General features: G+C 40.9%; 1 protein-coding gene across 2 annotated transcripts in view; it reads right to left on the reverse strand.

Annotated features, from left to right (window-relative positions):
- Window positions 1-6,757: 6,757 nt before the first annotated feature.
- RPA1 (replication protein A1) overlaps window positions 6,758-16,783 on the reverse strand; it is a 45,586-nt gene continuing 35,560 nt past the window's right edge. For both annotated transcript variants that reach the window (XM_019755527.3, XM_074319587.2), the window contains 5 exons: window positions 15,778-15,910; window positions 13,598-13,774; window positions 11,296-11,403; window positions 9,211-9,297; window positions 6,758-7,755 (listed from right to left, as the gene is read on the reverse strand). In XM_019755527.3, the coding sequence (XP_019611086.3) occupies window positions 7,651-7,755; window positions 9,211-9,297; window positions 11,296-11,403; window positions 13,598-13,774; window positions 15,778-15,910 (610 nt within the window). In that variant the 3' untranslated portion in view covers window positions 6,758-7,650. The remainder of the gene's footprint in view (window positions 7,756-9,210; window positions 9,298-11,295; window positions 11,404-13,597; window positions 13,775-15,777; window positions 15,911-16,783) is intronic.

A 16,783-nucleotide genomic window follows, 5' to 3' on the forward strand; every position in this document is an offset into this window, starting at 1 on the left:
CGCATGTGCACACACACACCATACACGTGCACACGCGCCTCACACACGGAGCAAACTCTGCTTACAGACTGGGTTAATTAGACATAGGCCAGTCCTGAAGCAAATTCATTTCCCCACTTTCCAGAATATAATGAGTTCTCTTCCTTTGGGGGTACTAAACCAGCACGCCAATAGCTAAGAGACAGAGAACAGTGATGCTGTGGCCGAAATAACTTCGACTTCCCAAGTTTATCCAAGGACATTGACCTCAGGCTGGGGAGCTGGAATTGGAAGAGACATAATTCTGGAGTCAAGAAATTAGCACTGGCTTATAAATATGCTCCAGGAAACAGAGGAGTGACGGCTGGCTCCTTATTAGCTCCTTGAAGATGCCAGGGGCAGGTTTTAGACGTTTAGGAATACGAAACTGGGTTAGATTCCCACAGCCCGCTGAAGGTTGATAGAGTGATATTACTGGGTTTAACTAGAGCCATTAAGAGACACTTCATTATCCCCACACCACCGCCACCAAAGTTATCACAGGAGCCATAATGCAAGAGAGAATTTTCATTCCATCAACAAGAGAGGGAGCCAGTCTATCTTTGTCCAAAGAAAATGAGCAGCCCAGCATGAAGCTTGTGAGGAATTGAGTGTACAACACTCCAATAACATTCCCTGCAGGATTTCCTCAGCTATTTAGTTGGCTAAGCAGAGCAGGCTGCACTGGAACAATCTGCCCAGGTACCTGACTGGCCAGAATACCAGCTCTAGGAGCAACAGAAAGGTCAATGAAAGACAAAGGACTCTCGCTGGGACCTGCATTCCTAAGGGTTTAAGTAGTAAGCCCCAAGAAAATCAAGATCCAGGCCGCTCTCCTGATGTTTAGCAACCTCATTTATTATTTCTCCACAAAAATCTGCACTTGAACCAGGCCAATTCCCTTGGTATCACCTGCACCGTTTACTTTCTCCCATTCCCCTGCCTAGAGGTGTGCCATCCCTTCAGCTTGAAATGGACTTCCCTGTTCTCCCTGCTGATCCATTTTTATCATCTTTACAGCTCACAAGTTTTGTGGCTGCGTCCACCAGATTCTCCACCCTCATCTCCACCAAACTCCTTTCCCACACCACACACTCCATCTGCTCCGTGTCGCTTTGTTTATGAAGCGTTCTTGCGTCTTGAGGGTCTCGCCCTCTTGGATTAAAATTTAGAGAAGGAACTAAGTCTTTTATTTCCTTTGCATTTCTTGTGGCATCTCAAATAGGGTTTTCACATTAGAGACACCCACGTTAGACACTGACCGACTAGTAGTTTTATAGCTAGAGTAAGATCCGTACATGACCCGGCACGCCCCCCCACACACACACCCAGCAAAAATTGCACCCCTCGTTCAGATGTTCCTGGCATCCTATAACTTGCCCAAAGCCAGATTTATTGCTCCTGCTGAAAAGTGTATCTTCTCTAAGCCTCACTTAAAAGCTACCACTTGGCAGAAGATCAAGTTAGAAGTGCAGGATAGCAGGTGATGGTAAGGGTAGGAGCGGGTGGGGAGGGCGGGGTGGAGCTCCGAGGACTCCCAGCTCAATATTTAACCTAACTGGTAATTTGCTGTGACAATTATGCCACAAACGGAACATGACTACCATGCAAGAATGTTGCTCTCTAATTAAGAGGGCTCTGCTTTTCCTAACCGCCCGCACTTTAATAACACACACAAAATGAGCCTTGGCTCCAGGAGCTAAAGGTTCTGTGAGGGGGCATGTGCGGTATGCAGCGGTGGCATGCATACCCACCCGGCAGTGATGTCGCCTGGGCAAGCCTGCTAACACCTTCAATTCTCCCTCAGACCAGAGGAGGCCATCCAGGCCTCTCACCACACGAGGCTCGTCTGACTGACAGGTACCTTCCCTGAACGCCGGTGCGTGCCTCTACTGCAAATCCACACGGTTTCCCACAGCATCACTCTCCAACCAGGAAGGCTCGGCGTGGGTTTGATCCTTCGAGTACTTTAATAAGGGTTTTCGTAAAAATAAAAGTCCACGGAAACACATCTTCCTCTTAAAGATAGAGAGGAAGACAGGAACAGGAATACACACACACACACACACACACACACACACACACCCTACCCGCTGGCTGAAAGACAAAAGAATATTAAAATCATAGCTATAAAGGATGTTGCCATCTTCTAAATTGACTGCTAGATTCATGGAACGTGGCTAAGCAAGACAAACCGTTTTCTGCTTAATTAGTGGCTCCTTTATGGAAGGTTTGCTGCCTGGAGAGAACCCATTAGAGGAGGAGAGCTCATTTACAGAGATGCACCTTCTAGAGCCATTCGAATTTTAAATAAATAGTGGAGGAAGAAATTGGTGGTGGAGGTGGGAATAGGGGTGCTGTGGAGGCAGAAAAGCTTCTACATGAGACGAGCTTTGCATTCCAAGCGGGGTGCTGGGGAGATCAGCTTTCCTAGGCAAACACAGAAGCCTCTAAAATTTTAGGCCAATAGAAATGACCTCTGCACCATGGCTGACTGAAGATATAAATAAACTTCAACATGAACAGCAGTGTCAACTGTGAGAGGAGAGATGAGAGTCAAATTGGGGCTTATTTTTTAAAAGTCTAGGTTGTTCTGACTCCATTTCAGGGAGGGCATTCATGAGCTCAAAGTTGCTGCTCCCTGCAGTGAGCCCCCGCCCCCCCTTACCAGGCACCAGCCCCTAGGTTACCTAACTATTGAAAGGAAGCTGCACCACACACGTTAAATATAGGCTGAGTTATCTACATTTTACAAGCACCAAGAGTGTTATCTGAGGAAGCTGTCACTTTTAATGACAGCACAATCTTCCAATTACCAACTGGGTAATACACTAGGGAGCAGGGGTGATTTTATAAGGATGGCTCACAATTATTAAAAGTTTACATGATTCCTTTTGCATTGGGTATAAATATTTCTCACAAGGCAGGTGGGATTGTTTTTCACATGGTCTATACTGAAGGCTGAAAAAAATATTTTCTTGAAAGTTATGCATTTTGAGATTTATCAATAGCTAAGTAGGGGATGCAAGGTGACAGCCATTTATTTAAGAGCCTGGCAAAGCTGTAGGAAGGCTGTAAAAATGGCCAGATGGTTGGTTCAAAGTCTCAAGTATACCTGCAAGTCATTGGCAAGTCACAGACTCTTAGGACAAACCCAATGCAAGAGTTAGGGGTCTGGCAATAGAGAATACAAGTAAGCCCTCGTATGCCATCCATGGTCAAACATTCACACCAGGAACCCAGTTTCCTTTGGTACCGTCTACCTCACTTCCATGGTGTCTACACAGCTTCACCCCTCAGTGGTAACCATAGGTTATCAGGTGTTTCACATTCTCCCATTTAGATCAGGCACCCCTTGATCTACGTAAAGGCTACAATTTGTGTGTCTTAACCTTTTCACTGCGTTAACTGATTTCAAGTTTGTTCTCCAAAATGTGTCAAAAATCCACAGAAAATAATTACAGTAATTACATTTTTAAGTAAATACAGTGAAGGTGCTATATTTTATTAAAATAAATGCTTAAAGTATAAAAATGTCCTACTTATTCATTCTTGAAAAACACACAAATATAGAAAAATGTACATCTGCTTTCCTAAACTGCCTTTCTGGAACACTGAGCTCGTGGGGTAAAGTCGAACGCTGCTGTCAGCATCATGGAAATACCATTCGACTATCGACGAATGTCGCAACGAAAATGTTAAATCACCCAACTCTTTGTGAAATGTTTCCTGATGATTCCAGCCTCCGGTGATCTTTTCATTTCTAAATTTTAATTTGACTTGTGATTTTACTACTTAGCTCCGAGCCTTGCTCCAAACAGACCAGTTCTTGGGGACAAGGTATCGTGATTTAAAAATCACCTAGAAAGAGGGTAGAACAGGTCATCAATGAAGACAAATGCTACACACCTGAAACTAATAAAAAAGACAAGTGCTATATACTTTTCTCAACGACTTAACAAACCACTACCACAAATTTAATTAAAAGGTTTAATAATCATTAATACATTTAGATAATCAGGTTGACTTCTAAAGCAAATCAAACATGTTCTCAAGAAGCCATTTCTGCCACACTAGCAGAAAACAAGAGTGTTCAGGCCTCTTCATATGTGGTAGGTGGGATGAACCACTTATGGCTCCAAAGCCTTCTTTTCCCATCTCCTCCTCACATTAGCCAACCTGCTTTTGCTCCAGAGGATTCTAGGGCCTGCTCAAATTACCTGCGAGCCCTTGATGGTGTACAGGATTACAGGGGTCATCGCTAAACTAAAGCAAAGGAAAGCTATCAGAGAATCTAAGAGAACAAGAAAAAAGGGCATACATTTTCACAGTGCCACAAAGAATTCACGCTTGGCCCCATCAAAAGCTGAGCTTAGGATAACAATTAGAAAGTATAAGCATCCAGCAAAAGTCAATACATTTACACATCCATATAGCCAAATACCAATTAAAATTAGGCAGATCTATTTTTATTGAAATAGAAAAGATGTCCACGCTAGCAGAAAAGTATACATAGTGTAATTCCATTTTTTATTGAAACTATAGTTACATGCATAGAAAAAAGTAGTCAGCTACACAAGTGGGTCTTGCTGATTGGTGGGATAGGGGTCATCTGTTTTCTTATCTGCAGGTTACTTTTCTACAAGGGACATGGATTACTCATATAAGAAATAATCAATGATCCAAAGAGTCCCCATTCCTTTCCTTTTTTTTTTTTACAGACATTAATAATACTTAACATCAGCTTAATAATAAAATATACTCACTCAGTAAAAGTGTTTATACAGCCAGAACTCTACCAACAGAGTGGACTATAAATCTAAGAACTAACAAACCACATAAAAAGATGGTGGTAGGGGTGAGGGTAGGGAAGAAATCCTCTCTTTGAGATAAGGAAACAATCAATTTACCGGGGGAGTAGTGGCCTTCTAACAAGTGAAGAGAAGGAGACCGAATACCCTGTTTCGTTTTCTATAAATAAAACCTTGGAAGGCGTAACGGCAAAGAAACACAAGTCAATATAAACCTTTATGTACTGGGCTGCCAAAGTTCACTTTTAGACAGTATATTAATTATGTAGTCAATAACCATGGGTTTCATTAGTGTATTAAATACCACGATCAATATTATTTATCCTTTTTGAAGACAGGCCACTTGGGGGGAGGGAAAATGGGGGAGGGGGAAAGTTTTGACCCCGCAGATCAAAAAAGTCAGAACAGCACCCTAGAGATTCGCAAGGCTTTAACGGAAAGCATAGAACACCCAAAGTATGGACAGAAATCAGATTATTATCCCCCCTTTTTTTTCTTGCCTCCTTCACAATGAGACTGGAGGGAATCCAAGAACCATTTAAAATAAAGGCGACATGATTAGATTTTTTCCTAATTGCTTAATGCTGATGTCATGGAGGACACAAAATAAACATTGATCCCTAAGTGAAAGATGAGAAATAGGACAACATGAACAGCCTTTTTGAGGTACGCTACACTATATCCAAGAGAATTCTAAGAACTATGGGCCAGAATCTATTTAGGCAATCCTCAGGGACCTAAATCTCTTCAAAGCATAACAGTGGAGCCAATTTCTGAGGCTCCTCTACTGGCGATCCAATTTTTAGTAGGGAAATCTGCTAAGCACCCTCCCTCGAGGGAGCCGTCCTCTATCAGAACATCCCTTCCTGCTCCCTCGTGGATTTCTAATCACATCCATGTGGTTGTGCTGGTTCCAGCACATGGTCGTCGAGAACTTACGGTGACTGGTACAGTCCCTTGAGACGAGCGTGTCACAGTAACACTGCTAGTCAGTTTTCCTCGTGGGGTAGACACAGACAGACGTGTGGGGAGAGAGGGACCGCTGGGAGTGGTAGATATAGACTGGTTACTGGACTGGAAGCTAGATGACCACTTCCAACCCACCATTTGTCAATCCAGAGCAGTGTCTGAAGACTGTAATTTCCTAGTCAGTGCTTTACAAGTATAAGCAAGGTCAGACAGAAAAGAACTTCCACAAAAAATCGGTGAGGCCTTAGCTAGAAAATCAAGGGCAGCCCATTGACCATCTTCTGGGATTAGAACGTGTCCAATTAGTGGGCCTGAGAAAAAGATCCTCTATGTCTCTTCCGAGCAGTGGGAGCCATCCTGCCTAGAGCCGGCTGGTTCCTCCCAAAAGAGGGCGGCTCAGGATGAAACGGACAGACCGTGACTCTACAGCTCCACAGGGGGCTTCCACATGCCGCACTTCCGCAAATCAAAACCCAGGTCCTACCGCTGGCGGCTGCCTACAACGCTGCCTGGGCACTTGGAGATGTGCAGCAAATGCCAAGCGGTGGGTTGCAGCAACCGGATAGATAATGAATATGATTAGGAACACTCAGAGCAAGCATGCTCTTGCTGACTGAAAAGCCCAGTAGTATAATTACTGTTTTCTTACCCGCTCACTGTCTGTACACATTTCAAAGCCTGGTTGGTGTGAGACTGCTGTGTAAACATCAATAAAATCCCAATGTGCCAGATCATCAGCATTCTTGGGCACAGCGGCTTTTTGTTTTTAGTGTTTTCATTCTTTTAAAGATGCATTTCAGGGTTGCAAATATTAGGAAGAATGATCTCCATGCCTTGGACTAATCTCCGAGTTTGTAATGAGTTAACATCTCCCCCAAGTGAATATTTATTATGAAGGCTAATTAATTGCTTTCCAGTTACAAGAACCCTCTGCATTCAAAGAAAGTAGGATCCACAAGCAAAGAATAAACTGTTTATTAAGACAAAGCAAGGGAAACAAAAGGCTTCTTCCTTCAAAATCCCTCCTACTTAACAACTTGAATCAGGAAATGCATCACAAATGCAAGGAATATGTACAGGTAGAGTAAGTATACATTCACCAACCAAAATGCAACATTAATTGAAGTGAAAACTAAAGCAATACTTTGTAGTTGCCTGGAAGTCCCTAGGGGACAGCAAGTCAATGCTTATCAGCCTTCCTCAGAAGAGACAATTTTGATTAATATCAGACCCATCTGACTTGGTCTATTAAACCCTGAAGGAAGGATAGTCTTCAGATATAAAAGATATGTCTTTGATTAATCATTCTCCCCTATTGCCATTCCAAGCATGAACAACTATGTGGCACCTCTGGAAAGAGAGCCTTTGAACTCTAGGAAGACTTGCTTACTAAAATACCAGGTTCCACACAACCACTTCTCAGCTCTCTCTCCTGAGAAGGAACCCAAGTTGTGAAGGTGTCACCACTGGAGAAGCAGAAACCCTAGTTACATAATTTATTTTACTGTCTGCAGACTTAGGGTCAATTACTTGTGACATAATTCCTGCTTGAAGATAATGACATCTTAATAAAACTGACAAAAGCCTGAGGACAGAGGGAGTGACTGGCACTACACTACCTGCTGGCTAAGCCCTTCGGTCTGACGGTTTATACCACAGCCATCTGAGTATACTCTCCTTCGCTTACCAATGGGTTCCAAGATGCACATAAGAGAGGAAATTGCTTAGTCCACCATAAAGCGGCACTAGGCACCGTGTAGCTAATGTGAAATTGTCACACAGGGGGTGAGAAGAAATCAGTTTCATTTCAGTTCTTTATTTGCAAACATCTGCCCAATCACCACTGCTCTTCTCACATTACTGCATTTCTCCTGATGCTCATGATCAGCCTTTTGCCATATTCTCTGTAGTTCACAGGCTTCACGTCCATCACAGTGGCCTTAATTCGAGACTCATCCTTTGAGAAAAGAAAAGCAGTTTTGTGAAAACCTATGCATGAAGCAGTGGTGACAACCTCCCATTGCTTCAATGATCCCAGCAGGAGAAAACACAAACACATGCTGGATCCAGAGTTCAGAAATTCTAATAAAGAAACAATTACAAGTGAGAGCCAAGTCCAGACTTTCTGGCACTGGGACAGTGGACAGAAGCCTCCTGCAACACAGGCCCCTTGCATCCTTTTCTCATGCTCCCAAATACACAGAAACCTAGAACCCAAATGGGGGAGTGACCTCCAAGGGCTTATAAAGTTCAATTTATTCTCTTTACAGAGGGACAAATAGGAACCCAGAGAAGATAAGGGACTTGCCTAAAGCCACACAGCTAGTTTTGAAAGCTGGGTGTGGTGTGAAAGAAAAAGCTGCTGTGGCAGAGGAGAAACACCTGGTTTGGGTCCCGTCTCAGCTCCGCAAGAGGCGACCTCTCTGCCATACCATGTCCTTTCCTGTCCATACCACAAGGGGACTGAATGGACCTATAAATCCCTGACTGCACCCTATTCACTTAATGCTTTATAAAAACAAACACATCTATCACCAGGTATGAAGATTAAGGTCTAATAATAAAACAGAATGAGTTAACGCTGAAACAAGTAGAGATGTTCTCAGAATTCTCCCTCCTCACTCATTCATTAAGACTGAATAGTACCTTCGGAGGCAGAATGGGGTGATGCCCAGAAAGGCTGCAGAGTCTAGCTCCAGGGCTCACACACTTGAGCATGCATAGTAATTACTCAACACAGTCATATTTCTAAGCATGGTTAAGCAAAGCTCTGAACTTGGACTGCCTGGGTTGGAATCTTAGCTCTGCCACTTGCTAGCATATGACTTTAGGCAAGTTACTTATTCTCTGGATGGCGACATTTTGCCTTGGTGAAATTGGGATAACATTAGTTCCTACATATAGGATTTCTGTCAGGATCAAGTGAGATGATTTATGAAAAGTAAAGGGTGCAGAACGGTATCTGGCAGATTAGTAAGTGCTCAATAAATACTGTTTTATAATGACTACACAATTAAACGATGTTGTAGGCAATTTAATTCAAGGTAATTTTAACTCCATGTGGTCTTTGTTTCATATTCTGACTTTAGAACCCAAACCTCGTGGAACACGTGAGTCCATCAGACACATTATCAGTCTCTGTCGGTACACGAACTGAAAAGCCATGCAGCATTTTTCCCTCCCCCGAGATGCCCGACCATGGACAAGACACTTAACCTCTAAGTCCATTTCCTCATCTGAAAACGAGGATAATAATGGTATCTCAGTGATGGGAAGATTCAGTAATACATGCAGGGTGCTTAGCATTGGGTCTGTAAGCAATAAACTGACAGCTACTATTGTCATTTGTTGTGGGTGGCACACTGCAGTTTCCCACTGCTAACCCTTCTGCAGCCTGGGTGACCTTACTTACGTTGTAGGTCTCTAGTTTGACCCTGATCCTGAATACGAAAGATCGAAAGTTGGCATTCTGGAAAATTTCCTCAAATGCTTGCTCATTCTGCAAAAAGAAATACAAAACTTTAGGCTTGAATACTACCGAACCATTTCAAAATATCTATTAGACTTTAAAAAAGACTTTGAAAAAAAAATATTTCTGAGAAAATTATCACCCCAGTGGTTTGAAATACTCAGGAATGACTACAGGTGATATTTCATTACATAAAACTGTTTAAGTAGAATTTTATTAAAAATTAAAATACTCCAGCCAGAGCAGTCAAATTTATAGAGACATAAAGTAAAATGGTGGTTGACAGGGATGGGAGTGGTGGGAAAAGGGCATTAGTGTTTCATGGGTATAGAGTTTCAATTTGGAGAGATGAAAAAGTTCTGGAGATGGATGGTGGTGATGGTTGTACAACAATGTGAATGTATTAATGTCACTGAACTTACACTTAAAAATGGTTAAAATAAATTTTGTTATGAATATTTTACCACAATAAAAAATTTGAAACACTTCCAGGAAACACATTTCTAAACTTCAAAAGTTTGAGATGAAACAGATCTGAGACCCAGCATCTTCACTGTAAATTAAGAATTATAAAACCACTCAAAAAAAAGTTCACGTTGCCGTACACATGATTTCAGTCTCACTATTTACAACTACTAATTTGGTGAACAGGTGAAGACGACAGGTAAAGTGGACAAGGTTAGGGCAAGTTAAAAAACCAGTCCTCTTCCTCTTTCCCTCACCCCTCAAATACTACTTGATTAAACTTCTTTGTTAAAACAAAGCCTGGTAAATAGAACGGGATTAGAGAAAGCGTTTTATATAAATATGCAAAAAATGAATTTATAGTAACTTTATATAATTCATATCAGCTAAGTGTTATCTTTGCAAGCCACATGGAACATGAAAATGGCTGTTACATAAAATTCTGTGTAAAGGTTACTTTACACACACAAAACAAGTCCTCTGGGCTTTCAGATATGTAAATAAAACAATGTGTTAAACCTTCAGAAAATTGTATCAGCTGCCATTATTCTTCCAAGATTAGGGAAAGCATGGAGCGCATACTCCAAGAATATCATGGTTCCTGAGGGAAGAATTTCTGTATGTCCTCATTCACCAGCAGTAAAAACAGTCACATGTAATAAAGTCATAAAAAAAAAACATTAAAAAAAAAACACCTGAAAAGGCTGACTCAAGCCTTAAAATCTGATATGAAAATAGAGGACCAGGCAAAACAGACAAAATATACCATCGTACTTTAAAGTCAATTCCAGTTATTTCTATAAAAGGACTTGTTAGGATTATTTCGAGATCTCACAGACAACTTAAAAAAGAAATGGGGACAGAGGGACAGAATTGCAGACAGAAAAGAGTAAGAAAAACAAGCCGAAACAAATGTCAAATCCCCTCTTATACTTTCATAAGTATTCTAAACAGTTTGGAGGAAATGGGGGGAAAATAATCTTTAGATAGATGTCAACTAAAGATAGTGTGGCCAGAAAATCCAGCTTCTATACACATTTTGAGCAACTATCTTCCCTAAATTTAGCATAAGTAGTCATTTATTCCTGGCATTAAATAAACCTAAAATGTAAAAATACAAATTTATAAAAATGAAATGGATAAAGTTAATTTGTGAAAGTTACTTCATTAGAATTGCATCTGACCACCTGAAATAGCAAGTACCTTATATGTGAATTTAAATCAGGATTTGGCTCAATTTTCCGGGAATGTGTTTATTATGTTTAAAAGGCACACTTATACTTCAGATTATTTCAGAAGATACCTTCCATATCAGTCATCACAGGCACACCAACTTTGGTGCGCTCACAGTAATAGGAGAAACCGTGCTGTTTCTAAGGCACTTTTATCTACATTACTTACTTCATTGTTAGCGTAAGATAGACAAAGTCAGACAAAATCAGATGAGCACCTGAAATAATCATCAGACTGAGAAACTACATATACAACACCCAAAAGAAACAAACCAAAAAATATTAAAGAGCAGTGTTACAGCACAAGAACGATTACAGTAATAATACCGACCTTCTCTTTTAACTCCCCAAGGTAAGCGGCGCTTTGTCCAAGGATAGCCTCCGCAGATTCCTGGAAACAAGTGACCCACTGATTCTCTTGAAAATCGGCAATGTTTACCTAAAACACACAACTCTGTATTATTTCAGCAAAGAAATAATAAAAGGATGATACACTCAGGAAATGGGGTGATTAACTTTTTCCACTCATTAAAATAAACGCCAGGGAAAAAACTATTACCACCATATATATTCTTTCCAAAGAACGTGAAAAGTATCATAGAAAAAAAGTTTAAAAGGTAAGTCTGGATCACAGCAGGAACACGATGTGAATTCAGATCTCCATGGAGATATAGCCCAACTAAACTTTTCTTCAGATACAGGATCCAGGCATACCAGACTCAGTTTCTATCCAACGGCCTTTTGACTAACGGTTGGAACCAGCCTTCAATGAGTCAGGGCAGGTTCTCTGCATTTTAACTTGTGCGTCCTTCAGTCACTAAGAGGAGCTCCATGGGATGGTTCTCAGTCACTGCTGAGCATCGCAGACGATTTAAAAGCCTGAGCTAAGGGCTTTCAGCTGGCCACCAAATTTACCTAGCACAGAAATGAGCAATCAACTGTCTCCAACTGGACCATAGTGTACAATTAAACAGGTGAGTCAAGGAAGAAAGCGGATCACAAAGAATTCAGTTACTAAAAAGTAAAAGTAAAAGGTTTAATAGAAATAAGAGGTTTTTTTAAAAAAGGTATCATTTTGATGGTTTGATGTTCACTTTGCATATCCATGGGGCTTTAATATACAAAGTTATGATGAAAAATAAGGGGATGAGAGAAGTTAAAACACTCACAAATGTAAGGGAACATATTGCATACTAGGGCTCACACCTATAGTTCACCCCATGTTATCCTCCTAGAGGCAAAGGGAACCCCCTTTCCAGGTCAAGAACAGCAACGGCAGACACACGGGTGTCACATGAAATCAGTGTGCCGGAGATTCCACTTAGAAGTTTAACAGTAAGGTTGATGCAGTCAACTATCTGAAACAACGTTCTTCATTTCAGTTCATGAAGTTTATAGTTTACAGAAAATAAGAAGCTTAAATATATAACTTTCCTGCTGAACTAACATTTTAAGGGGCAATTAGAATGTAGAAGGGTAGGTGGAATCCTTAACTTTTTTTATCTGAAGAGATTAAAAAAGTTTTTCCTATTATAGGAGTATTCACTGCAGGAAAATAAATAGAAAATGCAGAAAAATATATAGAAGATAAATCAACCAGCAATAACCATTACCAACAGTCTGGTATTCATCCCCCTACTTGGTTTTTTGTCTGTATATACACCTCCAGACTATATAAAACATACCATTTTAAATTTGCTATTTTCAATTAATAAAGCCTGAACATTTATTTGTGTCATTTAGTCATCTGCATTAACAATGGTTTTCAAATATTTTAACTGTGGAAACTATTAAACAGCAAATTCTAATGCCTTCATGGTATTCCATCCTACAGATATTCAGTAAAGGAATTAACCAGTAGAATATTAAGCACATTTAAGTTTTATCCAAGTTTTCAAAATAAATAGCAGGGTAATAGACACCTTCATAGAGACGTAACATCTCTGATTACTTCTTTCCAAGAAATGCCCTCCAAGTGTTCACTGTGTCAGAAAATATAAATATTGTTAAGGCTCCTGATATATTACCGCCAAATCACCATCTAGAAAAATATGAGAGTGCCTGTTTTCTTGTACCTTTATTATCATTTAATGTGGTAACTTTTTAAAAAATGTACACCCTTTATCTTAAAGGTTTTCAAAGCCTTTAAAGAAGCAAGTCTTACAAATGCAAAACAGCCACAATCCCACATCAGCATGCAGTCACATTCCTCTGAAGTCAGCTCTATTGAGGCTAGGGGAACAGATTAGCCACAAGAAAAATAACTACATATAGGCATCAACTGTGTAATTACTGCTCTCCAGAAATGCCATTTCAAATTAATTTATCTTCATAACTGTTACCAGGCAAGTGCCACCAATGCTGTAACTGTACTACATGCACAGCAGACTGAAATCAGCTGGGTATCTAAATGCAACTTTCTGGTATGAAAAAAAGCCTTTAGAAGGAGCAACCAGACTGCTTATTCAATTGGAAGGCCCCTTGCTTTCGTATTTATGGAACAATAATGAGCTCTTTAGCACTTACTCATCGGTGGCTTGGCTTCCTATCACGAGCAATCTTTTCTACGCAGTGCCCGGCCCTCGGTAGGGACTCAAACACCACAGCGGTTCGCATCTACCCATTCTACTTACTGACAGGATCATGCGGTACTTGAAACTGGGAAATTCACGGTCACACTTCTCACAGCGGTACAATCCATTCTGTTGATCAATCACTTTCTTATTGCAGTCCTGAGTCGGGCAGGCCTGATACATACAGTTCTCTTTGCGAAGAAACACCACTGTGGCCACAGAGCTGAAATAGTCCGCCTTCAGGAGAAAAGAGCGACAGGAGACACTGAGCACCAGGCCTGCGTCAGGACTGGACTGATGGACTGAGAGGCAGCCCCAAGCGTGCCCTTACGTAGAACTGGTGAGTGTTGATGTATCCTGACCACAGTAAGTCACTCTATAGTTTTAGAAATCACTCGTGCTAATCACAAAACCCATTAAGGTAATAAACCAAGTTCTAAAATGTCTTATTCCTTTAGAGTTAATTCTAAATTCGACTAAATGAATTAAAGCTGAGAAAGAGTATATGAAAGAGAAAGACTTCAAGTGATAAAGACTCGTTCCTTCTGTTCCTCTGACCCTCCGAAGGTAATAGATGTAGGAAATACAGAGCAATGCAGTAAAATTGAATGCAGCTATGTTCAACCATCCTCCTACATTAAAAGCAATAGCAGTGTTTATCTTTATCTAGGCCAGGGGTCAGCAGACTTTTTCTGTAAAAAGCCAAACAGTAAATACTTCAGGCATTACAAGCCATTCGGTCACAGTCTCTGTTGGAGCTACTCTGCTGCTTGGGACAAAGCACCCAGATAATACGTAAATAACAACAAGTGGCTCTGTTCCAACAAAACGTTATTCACAACAGGCAGCAGGCTGGATCTGGCCTGTGGGCTGGTTTGTCAAGTCCTGGTTTAAGTCATTGAATTCAGCAGGATGCAAAAATAGCTGACTGAGGGCATTCAGAGTGGAGAAATCACTGATAAGTAAATGCAACAAAGACTAAAGGCAAGTGCTGGGGCTTTGTTACTGCTCTTTGTTTTGCTTTAATTCTCCTAGAAAGCGTATGAGGTGGATACTTTTTCGGGGTGAACAGTTCCCTCTTGGTATACCCTGAATTCAGGTTACTTCTAGGGCTTCCTGATGTTTCAGACCAAAAGAGGCAAAATAACCGTGGGGATGTGTGAAGAGCTTGGATGACTCCTCAATCCAGAGGGCTCTACAGAAAATAAGTCTCCCAGGAGAATGCCCAAAGAGTTTCTCTGTATTTCCAGGTAAGGTTCAGATGCAAAGCATGACTTGCAAGTTTGGGTGCAAATAGGTACCCTCTAGGCCTGATTCCTTATTCCATACTGTCTACCTTTAGATCTAAGAGAGATGCTGGGTGACAAGAGAACCTGAAGACTGGTTGTTCCTATGACAGGACAACACACATCTGTCCAACGCGTAGCTCCCAAGGAGCTGTATAACAGCATTATAAGTTGCAGCTGATGACAATGATGGATGAGGGAGTACAGCAAAATGAGACAGTAAGGAATAAAAACCATATTATATAATATGAAAATAATAAAACAGGAATTGCTGTTTTGGGGAAACATAAAAGAGAAATAAATAATTTAAATATTAAACTGCTGACAGAATACAGGTTCAGATCAAGACGGGAGGGTCATTAAATACAAACATTGAAAGGGAAGCTGCAACGGAAGTCAAATGCCAGAGCCAATTCTTGTCAGAGAACACTGGCAACTCTCAGCCCAGGAGGGGTTAATATTCTACCGCCGGCGAAAGTACATGTGAACTGCCTGATGTCTGACACTGAGCCTGCTTAATGCTCGGTGTGAGATATATATATATATATATATATATCCTCAAAAAGCACTGTCTTCTTGGTATGGGGCATTTCAATCTGTAGGAACAATCACAGAAAAGAAATATAGACCCGAAGGCAGTTTATATTCTCATACACAGCTGGGTTAGGACCACTTTGTTACGATCCCTTTAAGAACTAAACAACTCTCTAAGTCAGAGTTCTTAACATTTTTCTGCCTCCACGTACCTGAGGGACACAACATACTCCTATTAGGAAACACGACTCCTCATCCTGGTAGTAATTCCCACCCAGCACGCCATGCTCCGGTCAGAGCCCCGGTTAAGAATCACAGCTTTGAATTAATGCCTGACAGCTTGTACCAGAAATCAAGTTTGAAAATGCATCCTTTTGCACACTTTACATGTCTGTGAAGAACGTTAGGAATGTAGGCTACCTTGTCACCTTGGCCCAGGTTCTCTGATTTAACCTCATACAAAGTTTTCCAGTTGGTGTTGCCCCCTGCCAGTCCTCCACTCTTCAGATCTGAGATGGAAACAGCATCTAAGTTTTGTCCTTCTGAGTCAAACCTGAGAAATAAAGGAAGAATGACGGGCACTTTATATACTTATTGAATATGCTACTTACTTCTTTAGACCAGATACAGGCAGGCTATGCACCCTCACCCAACTAACATAGGTCACGTGGGCTGCAGTTAGTGTCTTCACTGTACCTTAACCCTACCAAAGAAACTCAATAACCCCATTTTATCTCAATTGCTTTGATGCCCCCCAGTGGTCAAGAAAGACAGTACCACAGAACCTTTTCTGAAATTAGCCTTGCATACCAACACTGACCCAAGGGTCTCAGGCCCCTAGGCCTAAAAACAGTAACCTACACAGTCAACAACAGTAGAGGAGTAATGTAGAGCTCTGGTCTAGTTCTTTGGGCTACTGATGCTCATACTCCATAAGCAGCTGCATTTTTATCATCACTGAAATGTATCAGTATAGGAGGTGACATTCGACATATTATAACAGAGGGGCAAAAAAAAAAATGTTCCCATGGTGAGAGATCTTTTAAAGCCCAAAAGCTAATAAAACCCAAAGTAATTTATTAGAAGGTATTATCCATTTTCTTGTAGATTTACCTTTTTAGTAAGATTTTTTTGGTACAGTTACCTTTTTAGTGAGATTTTCGTGTAGATTTACCTTCTTTGTATTTTATGCCAATACTAAATTTAATTTGTACTAAATTGTTATTAAAATTGATTATACTTCTATCACATATCCGCCAATATGAAGGAAAGGGGGGGACCAGGGAGAAAGTGGCTCAGAAACATATTTGTGGCAGGGCACAGTGAGTCTGACATGAAAAACATGCCAATGTCATCCAAAAGGAGGATAACTAAAAGGTAACCACACACAGAACAGGCTCCTTAAAAAGAAACCATCTAATGGAAT

Source organism: Rhinolophus sinicus, chromosome 12, assembly GCF_057876585.1.
Source record: "Rhinolophus sinicus isolate RSI-liver-muscle chromosome 12, RSI-T2T, whole genome shotgun sequence".
Taxonomy (NCBI): domain Eukaryota; kingdom Metazoa; phylum Chordata; class Mammalia; order Chiroptera; family Rhinolophidae; genus Rhinolophus; species Rhinolophus sinicus.